The 14,753-nt window shown below is 41.4% G+C and overlaps 1 protein-coding gene across 1 annotated transcript in view; it reads right to left on the bottom strand.

Annotated features, from left to right (window-relative positions):
- DNAH3 (dynein axonemal heavy chain 3) overlaps nucleotides 1–14,753 on the bottom strand; it is a 355,798-nt gene extending 341,045 nt beyond the window's left edge. The window contains exon 1 of the mRNA XM_063430376.1: nucleotides 14,688–14,753. Within this exon, the coding sequence (XP_063286446.1) occupies nucleotides 14,688–14,720 (33 nt within the window). The 5' untranslated portion in view covers nucleotides 14,721–14,753. The remainder of the gene's footprint in view (nucleotides 1–14,687) is intronic.

Here is a 14,753-nt window from a genome sequence, read left to right as displayed (position 1 = left end):
AATAAACCGCAATGGAAGCTGTAATTAATTGGCATAGTTCATGGAAGACGAGGTCAACATCTATGCCTTTCCGTGGTTTCAAGTATTTGTCTTTGGCAGACAATGAATGGCCGCATGTCGTCCAAGCTCCGTCCTGAAAAACTCATCCGCAAATGATTACAGAGGTTTATATCACTCCAAAAAACCTGCAAACCAACCCAGCAACTGACCCTCATGATATGGGGAGGAAGAACAAAAAAACAAGACCTGAGAAGCCGAGCATGGGCATGAATATTGGCAACTTATGGAGCCAGGCCACGAGTGGGGTAGAGCCTAAAATGGCCGACTTCTCATGACTTTTCACTGGGAATGGCAGAAGGACACACAATGGAGCTGAGGTCTCCCAAACCTACCACCTATCACGCAGGCTCTGCCGCGGTGACGACGGCGATCATGAAAAAACTGCTTGCGGATCTCCGACATACCATCCAAGCCGACATGGCCCAGCTCCGACAAGAACTGCATGGCCTAACGTACCGCATGGGGGCTTTAGAAAGCGACACCCACCAAAACACCCAGCACACGGCCTAACTTCAAAAGGTCGTGCAAGAGCTGCAGATTCAACAGGCAAAAACAGAGCAGAGGTTTGCAGTGCTAGAGGACCAGACTGAATCCCAAGATAAGAGGTATTTTGGAGGAGACTGCGGAGACAGAGCTACCACACCTGCTTGTCAGGGTACCTGTCGTCTCTACCTCCGAAAGAGGTAGAGACTTAGCTGTTCCTCCATCCAGACGGTCTGATGGCTCCCTTCCCCGCGGTCTATCCAGTCATGCTAGGCCGGCCGCGAGGGAGTGACTGCCTTTTACAGCATCTAGGCAGGAAGTAGTCATCAGGACACTCCCCCGGAACAACCTGTCAGTCAATGGCTGCAGGACCAATCAGGACGCCTTGGAGGCGTGGTTACTGCTCTGAACAGGGTATTTAACAGAGCTTCTTTCATTAGCTCATTGCCCTGTCGTGGTTCTAGCTTGTTCTAGTCACTCAGTGCTTGTGTATTCTATTATCCCTTTTGGTTTTGACCCGGCTTGTTTACCTTACTCTGCTTATCTCTGTTACCCTTGATTCGGCTTGTCTCTCGCTTACCTGTCTTCTGTTACCCTCGACCTCGGCTTGTCTTTGACCATTCTATACTGTACTACTTACGTTAGTCCGGCCATTCTAAGGTCCGGTATATGTATCTGGCTACTGTTTGTACTCTGCGTGTTGGATCCCTGTCCCGATCCTGACATTACGACAGGGCCAATGGATCCTGCAAGTACAAACAGTCAGCTGGCTGCTCCTGATCCTAGGTTTGAAGCCATGGATCACAGAATGGATCAGATGGCGCTTGCGCTACAGGCTCTATTAGCTTGTGCCAATAACCCACCAGAGGAGATATGTAATACCCCTGTTTCTCCTGTCTGTTCAGGTCTAGAGGTAACCACAGTGGGTGCTTCTTCTCGCATTACCCCCCCAGTACGCTATGGTGGGGCTCCTGAGAAGTGTCGTGGTTTTTTAAACCAAATTAGTATCCACTTTGAATTGCAACCTCGCTCTTATCCTACAGATAGGGCAAAAGTAGGATTTATTATCACCCTACTCATTGAGAAAGCTCTGAGATGGGCCAACCCACTATGGGAGAACGATAACCCATTAGTTTATAACTATAACGCATTTGTAGCTGCTTTTAGAAGAACATTTGACTCTCCAGGTAGAAAGGTTAATGCAGCCAGATTACTGTTGCGCCTGAGACAGGAGAACCGAACACTGGTGGATTATGCACTAGAGTTCAGGTCTCTGGCGGCAGAAATCAAGTGGAATGAGCAGGCGTATATGGATGTATTTTTGAATGGCCTATCTGATGTAATCCTTGATGAGGTTGTTACCAGAGAACTCCCTGTGAATTTAGAGGATTTAATTTCGTTCATCTCTCGTATAGATGAACGTCTAAGAGAGAGACAGAACACTCGAGAGAGGAACCAGAGACCTTCTTTTAGGTTAGCTCCTGCTTTTCCAAGTCCTGACTCCACGATATCTTTGCTTACTGAACCTATGCAGATAGGGTATACCCGCCTCTCTGAGGAGGAAAGACAGCACAGGAGAAGAGAGGGTTTGTGTATGTATTGTGGAGCCAAGGGTCATTTACTATCGAACTGTTCTAACCGCCCGGGAAGCGCTCGCACCTAAGTCCCTCTAGAGGACAGGCCTTGGGTGTTTCTATTTTGTCCTCTACTCCTAATTATAAGGATCACAGGCTTCTGCTACCAGTTTCCTTAACTTGGGGGAAGGAAGTAGTAAGGGCTATGGCATTGATAGATTCCGGTGCTGCTGAGAATTTTATCGACCAAGCCTTTGCTAGTAAGAACAATTTTCCATCCCAGCTAAGGGAGACACCTTTGGCCGTTGAGGCCATAGATGGTAGACCACTACTAGACCCTGTTATCTTTCGTGAGACCGTACCCATTGATTTAAATGTTGGTATCCTACACGTGGAGAATTTATCTCTTCTGCTCATTTCGTCTCCTTCCGTTCCCATAGTTCTGGGGTACCCATGGTTGAAAAAACATAACCCTATTATCGATTGGGAGTTAGGAGAGATACTCTCGTGGGGCCAGGGCTGCCAGGATCGGTGTTTGTGCAAGGTTTCTCCATTAGCTAATATTAACATACCGGAGAATCCTACTCAGTCCACAGAAAGACAAATACCAGACCTTTACCTAGACTTAAGGGCAGTGTTTGACAAGAAGAATGCCGATTCTTTGCCTCCACACAGGTCATTTGACTGTAAGATTAAGCTGCTACCCGGCACTATGCCTCCGAGGGGCCATGTATATCCTTTGTCTGTTCAGGAAAACTCGGTTCTAGAGGAGTATATTCGGGAGAATTTAGAAAAGGGATTCATCAGGAGGTCTTCTTCTCCGGCCGGGGCTGGGTTCTTTTTCATTAAGAAGAAGGATGGCACGCTGAGACCTTGTATCGATTACCGAGGCTTGAATAAAATAACTGTCAGAAATGCCTATCCTATCCCACTGATTACCGAGTTATTTGATCGTCTTAAGGGCTCCAAAATCTTCACCAAGTTAGATCTCAGAGGGGCTTACAATTTGGTGAGAATCCAGCAAGGTCACGAGTGGATGACGGCATTCAATACCCGGTATGGCCATTACGAATACACTGTTATGCCATTTGGACTATGCAATGCTCCTGCAGTATTTCAAGATTTGATTAATGAGGTACTTAGGGAGTTTCAGCATGATTGTGTTATTGTTTACCTGGACGACATACTAATACACTCTAAGGAGATTGAGACTCACCATAGACAGGTCAGAAAGGTATTACACAAGCTGCTGCAACATGGTCTATATTGCAAATTGGAAAAGTGCAGTTTTGATCAGTCTCAGGTAGACTTTCTTGGATACGTGATTTCTGGGGAGGGTTTTAAAATGGATCCTGTAAAACTTCAATCTATTTTAGACTGGCCCTTGCCCAAAGGACTCAAGGCTATCCAAAGGTTTATTGGTTTTTCCAACTACTATAGGCGCTTCATTAAAGGATACTCCTCTATCATTGCGCCCATTACCAATATGACCAAACAAGGGGCTGATACTAAGTTCTGGTCTAAGGAAGCTCTTGGTGCTTTCAAGACTCTCAAGGAACTTTTTGCCTCGGCTCCCATTCTAGTCCATCCTGATACGACTCTGCCTTTCTTGCTCGAGGTCGATGCCTCTGAGACAGCAGTTGGGGCTGTTCTGTCTCAAAGGTTAGGGGTGGATAAACCGTTACACCCTTGTGGTTTTTTCTCTAAGAAATTTTCTGGGCCTGAGAGCAGATATGACATCGGGGAAAGGGAACTGTTAGCAGTCATTAAAGCCTTAAAGGAGTGGAGACATTTGTTGGAGGGGACCCTACACCCTATTACGATTTTGACGGACCACAAAAACTTGTCCTATATTGGGGAGGCTAAGCGCTTATCCTCTAGACAAGCTCGTTGGTCCTTATTCCTGACTCACTTCAATTATGTACTGACTTACAGACCTGGTTCTAAAAACTCTAAAGCCGATGCATTATCTCGCCAATATGAACCTTCTACTGTACCTGAACCAGTTCTTTCTTCTATAGTTCCGAAATGCAATATCATTGCTAATACGAATCTCAGGATTCATTCTCCATTACTGGCCGAGATCATTAAGTTGCAACATCTAGCACCTAAACAGACTCCTGCGGGCCGTCATTTCGTTCCTCCTGCTCTTCAACTGGAACTTTTACAGTGTTTACATAATAGCAAGATGGCGGGACATCCTGGTATTCGCAAAACTTACGCGTTGATCTCTAAGGACTTCTGGTGGCCTGCTTTACGGAGGGATATTGAGGAGTTCATCGCTGCATGTGAAGTTTGTACTAAAACCAAACAACCCCATACGCTTCCATGTGGATTCCTGCACCCCTTGGAGGTTCCAGAAAAACCATGGTCCTGTTTGGCCATGGACTTTATTGTCGATCTACCTATCTCTAAAAGACAGACTGTTATCCTCACCGTGGTTGACAGGTTTACTAAGATGGCACACTTCATTCCCCTGCCTAAACTCCCGTCTTCTCCCGAATTGGCAGAGATATTCGCTAAGGAGATTTTTCGCCTACATGGGATACCCTCTCAAATTGTATCGGACAGAGGCTCCCAATTTGTTTCCCGCTTTTGGAGGTCCTTCTGCTCTCAACTTGGTATTAAATTAAACTTTTCTTCTGCCTATCATCCTCAGTCTAACGGAGCTGCGGAACGTACCAACCAGAAAATCGAACAATATTTACGATGCTTTGTTTCTGAACACCAGGATGATTGGGTCGGTTTGATTCCTTGGGCGGAGTTTGCACACAACAATCTCGTTTGCGATTCTACTCATTCAAGCCCCTTCTTCATGAATTATGGTTTTCATCCGTCTATTCTTCCTTCGGATTCCCCTTCCCAGGGGGTGCCGTCGGTTGATGTTCATGTTGCCAATTTGAGGAAGTTGTGGGATCAAACTCGACAAATCCTTGTGCACAACTCTATGTTGGTCAAGAAACACGCTGATAAACGTAGAAGGGCGGCTCCGGTCTTTGTTCCAGGTGATAGGGTATGGCTGAGCACGAGGAACATCCGTTTAAAAGTGCCCTCCATGAAGTTCGCTCCTCGTTATATCGGACCCTACAGGGTGCTGACCCGTATCAATCCAGTTGCGTATCGTTTAGCTCTTCCTAATACCTTACGCATCCCGAACTCGTTTCACGTTTCATTGCTGAAACCACTCATATGTAACAGATTTTCCTCCACAATAGCCCCTCCTCGCCCCGTTCAGGTGGAGGGTCAGGAGGAGTATGAGGTTAACTCTATTATTGATTCTCGAATCTCCCGGGGGAGAGTACAATATCTGGTTGATTGGAAGGGATATGGTCCTGAGGAGAGGAGTTGGGTACCTCAGGAGGATGTTCATGCTCCCCGTCTCCGCAGGGCGTATCACTCTCGCTTCCCATCTCGTCCCGGTTCATTCCGCCCGGTGGGCGTATCTGAGAGGGGGGGTACTGTCAGGGTACCTGTGGTCTCTACCTCCGAAAGAGGTAGAGACTTAGCTGTTCCTCCATCCAGACTGTCTGATGGCTCCCTTCCCCGCGGTCTATCCGGTCATGCTAGGCCGGCCGCGAGGGAGTGACTGCCTTTTACAGCATCTAGGCAGGAAGTAGTCATCAGGACACTCCCCCGGAACAACCTGTCAGTCAATGGCTGCAGGACCAATCAGGACACCTTGGAGGTGTGGTTACTGCTCTGAACAGGGTATTTAACAGAGCTTCTTTCATTAGCTCATTGCCCTGTCGTGGTTCTAGCTTGTTCTAGTCACTCAGTGCTTGTGTATTCTATTATCCCTTTTGGTTTTGACCCGGCTTGTTTACCTTACTCTGCTTATCTCTGTTACCCTTGATTCGGCTTGTCTCTCGCTTACCTGTCTTCTGTTACCCTCGACCTCGGCTTGTCTTTGACCATTCTATACTGTACTACTTACGTTAGTCCGGCCATTCTAAGGTCCGGTATACGTATCTGGCTACTGTTTGTACTCTGCGTGTTGGATCCCTGTCCCGATCCTGACACTGCTGCAGCGACTTTTCACAGCACTGCTAACCCCCAAGCAACCAAAACAGGTGGGCCTGGAGGGGATGTTCCACCTTCAAAAACTAGCAAAAGCACCAACCTCAGCACAGAGAGACCTCTTAGTGCGATTCCAAAGCAACAAGGATATAGCAGCTATCATGAGCGCAGTCCAGAACCACTCACCGTACACCTTTGAAGGAATGCAGCTCTCGTTCTATGCAGACCTGTCTGGGAACACTATGGAGTTGAGATCACTCCAGACCTTCACGTCCCTACTCCTGTCTAAAGGCATCACGTACAGATGGAAACTGCAACAAATACTGGAGGTTCAACACTGCGCCGCAATGTACTCTCTCCCGAATCTCCGTGAAAGCAAAAGATCTGCTACCAATACTGGGACTACCCTTGTGCTACCCTTTGTACCCCGGGGGACACAACCAGATGCATATGTGGCTGTTACCACTTGAATGGATCCTGTATGCCTGCAGAAACAGGCTTGTACTATCCCACCACAAATGTTTCATATATTTTCTGTTGACATTAAGATTTTTTATTTTTATAGGTATAGTATAGGTATTAGAAGTCCAGACATGGACACAGAGGGCAGGGCAAAACAACCACTTTCCTACTCCTACAACCATAGGGTTAGGGGACGTACGCACAACACAGGAGAGATGCTCTATCCCTTGTACTACCTAGAAAGGACAAGACCCTCTCACAACCCCACAGCGCACAGCATTGGAGACGCATTACTCCACCATGGTCACACACACAACCCGACTTGAAAAAGACCTTTGTTGGTCGAAACGTTGCTTGGCGTTGCATTTTTTCCTAATAAATCTGCATACGGTTTCAATTTGGAGTGCCTGTGGTCCTTTCTTCTTTCACACACAACCCGACTGTCATAAAGCAGAACCTCCACTGACACAGGCTCCAACGTTAATCCTAATATTGGTATGACCACATGATACACCGAGACCAACCCTATGCACTTAGACTATGCACACACGAACAACAATAGTTCTCAGCATCCACCCACAACTCTACCCACCCACCGACGATGGCATTACCACCCCCAATGGAGGGGTACTCCATAACAAGCACTTGGACCACTAGTGCTCATCTCCATTTAACTAACCCAAGCTACATACCGTTTCTTGTTTGCATTATATATAATATAAAATGTGCTGTCCATCTGCATGTCAAACCGATTTTTTATATTTCTGTATTGTGCGATGTACCACTGGCATTGTATGTTACTGCATTATTCTTCGCACGAAAAATAAAGATTTTCTGTCTTATGGCCCCCAAGACCTAGAGTTGCCAGCCCTCCCCTGGATTTTAGCCTTCAAACAACTTCATTGAAATGAGTTTGTTTTAAGGGCGACAGTCCCTTTAACTGGAGAAAAAAATGCCTTAGAGAATCTCTGGAAGAGGTTTATAAAACCATGTACATAAGCCTCTGGCAGGCATGCCATTACCCAAGTGAAAACTATATAGTTTCAATCCCCAAAACTAATATCAAGTTTAAAAATATTTCCAGGCTTATTTTATTTTGCAGTACTGAAATGTTTGATTTCATCAAGCTCCAGGGGTAATTCTGCACTATTAACATTCTAAATTTATCGTGTCTCAAAACATAAAACACGTTCTTTAATTTAAGCTGTGTCTTAAGAGAAGAATTGAACAGGGTTGTATTATCTGTTGGGAGTTTGAAAATTATGGCAAAGCAGTTCGAACCGTAAAGAGTTAATGACAAACTTTGTTTAAATTATTTATTTACTTATATTAGGTTATTGGTATTGTCTTTAGCATGCAAAATCAAGTCATTTATATGTTAATGAAATCTTTGGAAAATAGGCATGGCAGAGTTCTGTTTTCTGGCACTCTGTTTCAAGCTGTCCATAAAAAAAAAAGAATTTAGTTAGAATGAAACTGGAAACAGAACAGCTCTATATGTAAATATATAAACTTTAACTACTATAATTGATAATGTCATATAACAAAGCTTATTGCTTAAAGGAACACTCCAAGAACGATAACCCATTTAACAGTTTAACAATTTATCTTCAGCTTATTGCTGCATCCGCTGGTATCGAAAGATCCTGTCGCAAGCTTCCATTTGCTCTGTTAGGGTCTGGGTCATTTACTGAGAGTGTCAACTAATAGCTCTCAGCCAATGAAGGTGGCCCTCTGTGGCCGGGCTTAGCTCGGTAGCAGAGCTTCAGGCAACATGGAAGGACAATGAGTGCACGGAGAGCCTCAGGTGAGTTGTCTTACTTGAAAAAGATAACAATTTTAAAGACACACCTAAGTTTATTTTAAGCCTTACTAGAGACATATATGTACACTTCTAGCTTTAATCAACTAATTACAACCCTAAACTTAATGTGTGAATGTCTCAAAGCCTGACCCTATAGTGTTTAAACCACAATATGGATCTCTTGCCCCCCCCCCCCTTTTAAAACGCACCTTATTTCCACCCATTTGGAAAGTATTGGGTTGGCTGAGATCGGCAAGGAGGCGGGATAGGGCGGGGCCAAACAGCAGCTTGGCCAATCAGCATCTCCTTATAGAATGCATTGAAGACACTGAACTGCCCCAGGAAACAACTCCAGTGGCCATATGAGGAGTGGCCACTGGAGGTGTCCCTAGGCTTTAATCTAAATACTGCCTTTTGTCTGAAAAGACAGTGTTTACTACAAAAAGCCTTGAGGGACCGACTATACTCATCAGAGCAACTACATGAAGCTGTAGTTGTTCTGGTGACTATAGTATCCCTTTAAGAAGTCCCTCAAAACCCATCTGTTCAGAAATGCTTATGGCCTCCCAGAGTAACTTATGTATCAAATATCTCTCTCTTGCTCTCTCCTAAAGAGTCACACTCCACTCTCACCTTCAGTTCTGCTACTTTTCCATCTTGTTTGTTTACTGTCCCCTTTGTTGACCTTGCTACTGTGTCTTTATACTCCACTCTTCTACACTGTAAGCTTTTTTGAGCAGGGTCCTCATCTACATATTGTTCCCAACAACCCACAGGAGGTTAATTAATAAGCGTGACATCCCAACAGTATACCACTCAAAGGCTCTTTGCCCATATTCACATATATGTGTATTTTACCTAATTTCTCTTGTTTATCTTACACGTTTTACCATATAACCAGATGCTTAGGATACACCGTACATCTGATGTTCCTGTTTACTCCGGTGCCTGGACATGTAAGCTTAACTTGTTCATCTTACCATAAAATGAGGCAGTTTGTGTTTATTAGCATGTTAAGTAGAACTCATAATTCACAACTCTATGTCTAACTGGTTTTACAAGGCATCAAGCCCAAATTAAGTTGCATATCTAATAAAATATAAAATGCGGGCTAGCGTCTCAATGCCCTCTTTTATCAGATTTAGACGTGATAGATTAGCGTGAACGATAGTAATCTCATAAAAATTAGCAATTTTACTAAAAGCCATATTGTTGACTTAAGATGTGTTACTATATATACTTGTATCACCTGTCATGGCTGTACCAGCCTGTTTGTAATTTTACGCACAACAAAAATAAAGAATTAAAAAACAAAAACATAGGAAAGCATCGATTCAATGCTTTCCTATGAGGAGGAAGCATTTGACAGCGCATCGCGTGAGCATTAGCCCCCATTAGCCCCTTCCACTTTGTAGGAGATGGAGCTCCGAATCAGCACCAGCGTTGGAATCGGGTGAGTAAATAAAGGGTTTTTTTAACCCTTTATTGGCCAGGAGGGCTGCGAAGAAGGGGGGAGTCAGAGGGTTCTATAGTGTTAGGAATACAGATTTGGATTCCTTACACTACAGAATCCCTTTACGTCTACATCTTTTTTTTCAGTAAATCTCCTGTCTTGACCCAGCTTAATACATTCACCAACCCAATTTGATGTGTCTAGAATGACGCAAAGGATCTATGTAGAAGTTCAATTATTCATCATCTTGGTACAAAAGACCATAAACTAACCAAAAAGTACTTTTAAAAAGATTCCATGATCTTTGTATATCATTTTAGTTTGAATACATTTAAGTCTACACCCCATTTCAGTGTATCTCCTATATCACCTATCTCGAGCTCCTCTTAGGTCAAATGCAGTTTTCCTAAGTCATAGTCATGCATAATCAGAAGAAATGAAACTTGCTCAGAACATGGTTTTGAGATACCAAGTACTTGCACAAGGCATGAGGATTCATGGTAGTCAATCAAATACTTGATCTTTGGAAGGATAAGCAAGCAGTGCTTTGGATCACAGAAGGGTTAAAGATGGCCACATCACTAAGGAAGGGTAACCCAAGCGAAGCACTTCAAAAATATATCTACTGATATGTTGTATAACAAAATAATGCACACAGAGGCTTCACATGCATTTTTTTATATTCCCGTAATAAAATGTAAATTTTCCTTTAAATAAACAACTTCATATCTATACGTTTGCAAGCCATTTGACTAATAAAGTGAAGAGATTAAATTCAACAGTGTTAAAACCAAACCATCATATTTTGCGTGGCAGAATTTACTTGGATCTTAGTTCGTTTTATTTCTTTTGATCTGTCTAATCATTTGCTTAAGGTGAGATTATTGGTTTTTATTTCCTATGAGATTCTTGAACTGAATTCTCATTGGTATAACAAAATGAAGAGAATTTTAAATGTTATTGTGACTTCCATATACTCAATAATCAAATAACACCAGTGACTCCCAGAGACTGCCTTTCAATAAGTATACAGGACAGTGGGAATTCCGCTTTTGAAGACTATGTAATGGAATTAAATTAGCGGCAGAAAAAAAAATGAATATGTGTATGTGAAACGCAGCTTAATAATTAAGATTCAAATATGATTTACATTCTCACCTAGTTGTTTCTGCATTAATGGCTTGATGAGCCGAGCTTTTTCTATATTATTATCATCAGACACAATATGTAAAATTGTTCAACTAATTTAGCTCGTCAAAAATTGGAATTAACATTTGAGTCTTTTCAGTGTTATGTTGTCAGGTAATTATGTTATTGTTGTGACTATGATAGGAGAATACACAGGGACCCTATGACAGTCCCGGAGAAGGTATTACAAAAAAAAAGAAAATTAAAGTATAATGGGTTGAACATGCTTGCTGCACACAGCAATGGCAGAAAATTTCCCTGGGGTAAGCAGAAAATATAATGGTTTCTTGATTTCTATGGAATTGCAGATTAAACTGAGATATTGTTTGAACTAGTCTGATTTAACTTGATATTAATCTCATCAAGGTGGGCCTTCGTTGAATGAATTTTGAGCTGCATCTGATGCAGGTGTAGAAGTGAAAACATGATAGCTTGTTAACTATGAAGAGTGGTGAATTAAAATCCAAATGGCACGTATCTCCTATACCCTACTCAAATCTCAAATTGTTTTTTGCTTTATGTGACGTTACAGAGGGAATTCTTACAATTTGGATATCAGTATGACCTCATACTTTAGGTTATCTGAAATTTTGTTAGATTCCCTCTGCCTGAGCAACACAGAAACTCCAGATGATTGTTTCAACATCCATTGGGCCTCGAGAGCTGATACACCTCTACGCACAGTGAACAAGGTATCCACATCTGGATTACCATTTAACTTTAGACTGTAAGCTCGTTTGAGCAGGGTCCTCTTCAACCTATCGTTCCTGTATGTTTTCTTGTAATTGTCCTATTTATAGTTAAATTCCCCCTCTTATAATATTGTACAGCGCTACAGAATCTGTTGGCGCTATATAAATGGCGATGATGATAATAATAAATAATAATAACTTGAAGAGATTCTAAGCAAATGCATACGAGTAAAATAAAAGAAAAAAGAAAAAAAGAAACTTGATAGCTTTCCCTTAAGTTAGTCCTCACTCAGATCTCAAACAAGTTCTAGCTAACATGCACTTTTTTGGGTGAACATATGCATACATCCCTAGTGACCCTATTTTGGGCCCAAATCCTTCTGTCCCACTTTTCTATCCTAATATTGTTACGGTGGAGCTCCATATTGTTGAGAGTATAACAGAGCTCCACAGTAATGATACTCACAGTAATGGGCCTTTAACCCCTTAAAGACCAAACTTCTGGAATAAAAGGGAATCATGACATGTCAGACACGTCATGTGTCCTTAAGGGGTTAAACTGTAATAAATGTGTTGAAATATCAGTCTATTTAAATAAGATACATTGTTACATATTTTAAATATAAATACACACACACATATATGTACATACATGCATACATACATACATACACACATATAGATACATACACACACAATGCAGATTGAGTAACAGTGTACACAACAAAACAATTTTACAAGACTACTTCAAATCACATAGCTTAGCAAACAAATATGAAGATTCAGTTACACCATATGACGATAATGTGTTCAGCCCACCGCTACATCATAGTACCCCAATATCGGTGGGTCCTACTGCTCTAATCTGTATTTTGTATTGATGTTGGTCATGATGCTGAATGACAATATTCATGAATGCACACTACAGTACAATCACACATACATATATACACAAACACTGAGACACTGTTCACAGTCACTCGTGTGTTCACACTCACTCCATCGAAATCTAGCCTGGGCAGCTAGGGGTGGGGGCACCAAATTTTGCTTTGGGCTCAAGCCCCAGGCATTTTTGAAACTCAGCAACACCCCTGACTAAAAGTATATTTACATATACCCTGTATAAATCTATTACACTTTTATTGTAGACGTTGTTTGTTTTATCTCTATATCCCCCTGGGCCCTTGACATTTTTAAAACTCCCATGGGTCTCATAAGTCTTTTTTAAACATTACAGTGCTTCATTTTTTAATTATCATCAACTAATCATTTTATTACTGCGGTAATTAAATGCCAATCTGCACAATTAAACTAAAGTATTCCACATTAGGGTAAACATCTCATCAATTTTAAATCTAATAAAGCTTAAATTATGTAAATGTGTAAAGCAAGTATCTATTTTTATTCTTGTGAAAAAAAAAAAAAAAAACTATATATTTCTCTCCTGAAAATTCTCATATGGCCATATGACTAGACATTTGGCAACAGTTTGTTTTTTGCCCAACACAGACACACGTTTTGGGCTCCTGTCCCAATTTATGATAATAGGCATGCAATGGAGTTTTAGATTGGTACTATAAAGAATCACCCATCACAGATTTGATTGCTGGGCTTATTTTAGTGCTAATGTATCACTGTAATGACTGTATTACTGGTCACACCATGAAAAGGCAGTTTTGCAATTTGTGTCACCAACATGACCTTGAGCTGGCCCCGTCCCATTCCCTCCTTTCCAAAACTTCCTACTTCCCTAATTTAGCAACGACGTGATGTTCACGTATCTATGTTTGCCACAATATAGCATAATCATGATTTGATATCAATTTATAGTGAAAAAAAATTGAATGTACACATTGTGAGAGATTTCTCAAAGTGTCGCCAACAGTACTGCGTCTTTCTTTTTGTGTGTGTGTGTGTTTTTTGACACAATTTTTTAAATCTGTCAATTTCTTTCATCTAGTCGCTACTTTTGCGCCTGTCATTTTTGACTGTATGCCGGTTTTGACGACACAGTGGGTCTGTCAATCTTTCCATCACATTTTTCACCAGAAAAGTGTTCTCTTTCACTCTTCGTTTTTCTGCTACTCTAAATTTGCCTGTCTTTTGTGAAACGGCTATTGGTGTGGAAAAATGGCAGAATTTAGTTAGAGAAACACTGACACTTTTTAGACCATTTTACTAAATATTAGCAGATTATATACCAAAAATAAAAGATGCTTTTCAGAAATCTCTCCCAATGAGCAAACCAAATTGCAAGTGATTGTACAGGAGAAAACTAATTTTCATCTAAAAATATTTTCAAATCAATACTAAAGAGTGGGTGTCATTTATTTTATAATGACAGATTTACATTAAAACAAAAATTTAAAAATGCAGCAAGGGAAAAATTAAGGTCTTTTTTGCACATGCCCTATGTGTTCCTTTTTCAGAAGGCAGCTGTAACAGCTTAGTGCAGTTATATTGTTAAATCAATTGTAAAGAAAGTATATATGCAATTAAATGTCTCCACAAAATGTTCAACAATTTATTGTAGAATCCCTTCACACAACCAGACAGGTGAACAAATAAAAAAAATAAAAAAATCCCTACTCATAATAAAATAGAAGAAAACAAAAAACGTTTTCAAACAACGGATACCCTAGGGGGGGATCAATCAGTCATTCAACAGTGAATTACAATAAACAGAAATGCAAATTTCAAAATTAGGCCAAAATAGTTGATACCGAACAATTCTCCAACATAACTACATTCACAGGTTGGCTACTATAGCCTGAATTGCTATTTTGTTTTCAATTCACTGTTAAGAGAATAAACCCTAAAGTGTTTAACAATTCCTTCCAAAATATTGCCAAGTTTTCTTAAAAAAAATAAAAAAAAAAATAGCAAATACAATTTTCTTGATTGGAAGCAAAAAAAAAAAAAAAAAAAAAAAAAGGTTAAACAAGCTACATTACCTTTAGTTGCCTTGGAGCCAGTGAAGATTCCATTGTGGCTGTTTAATAGCCTCTCTCTCTCTCTCT

Source organism: Pelobates fuscus, chromosome 8 (assembly GCF_036172605.1).
Source record: "Pelobates fuscus isolate aPelFus1 chromosome 8, aPelFus1.pri, whole genome shotgun sequence".
Lineage (NCBI taxonomy): Eukaryota > Metazoa > Chordata > Amphibia > Anura > Pelobatidae > Pelobates > Pelobates fuscus.
The sequence above is the reverse complement of the archived record's forward strand: the minus strand, read 5'-3'. Positions and strand labels throughout refer to the sequence as shown.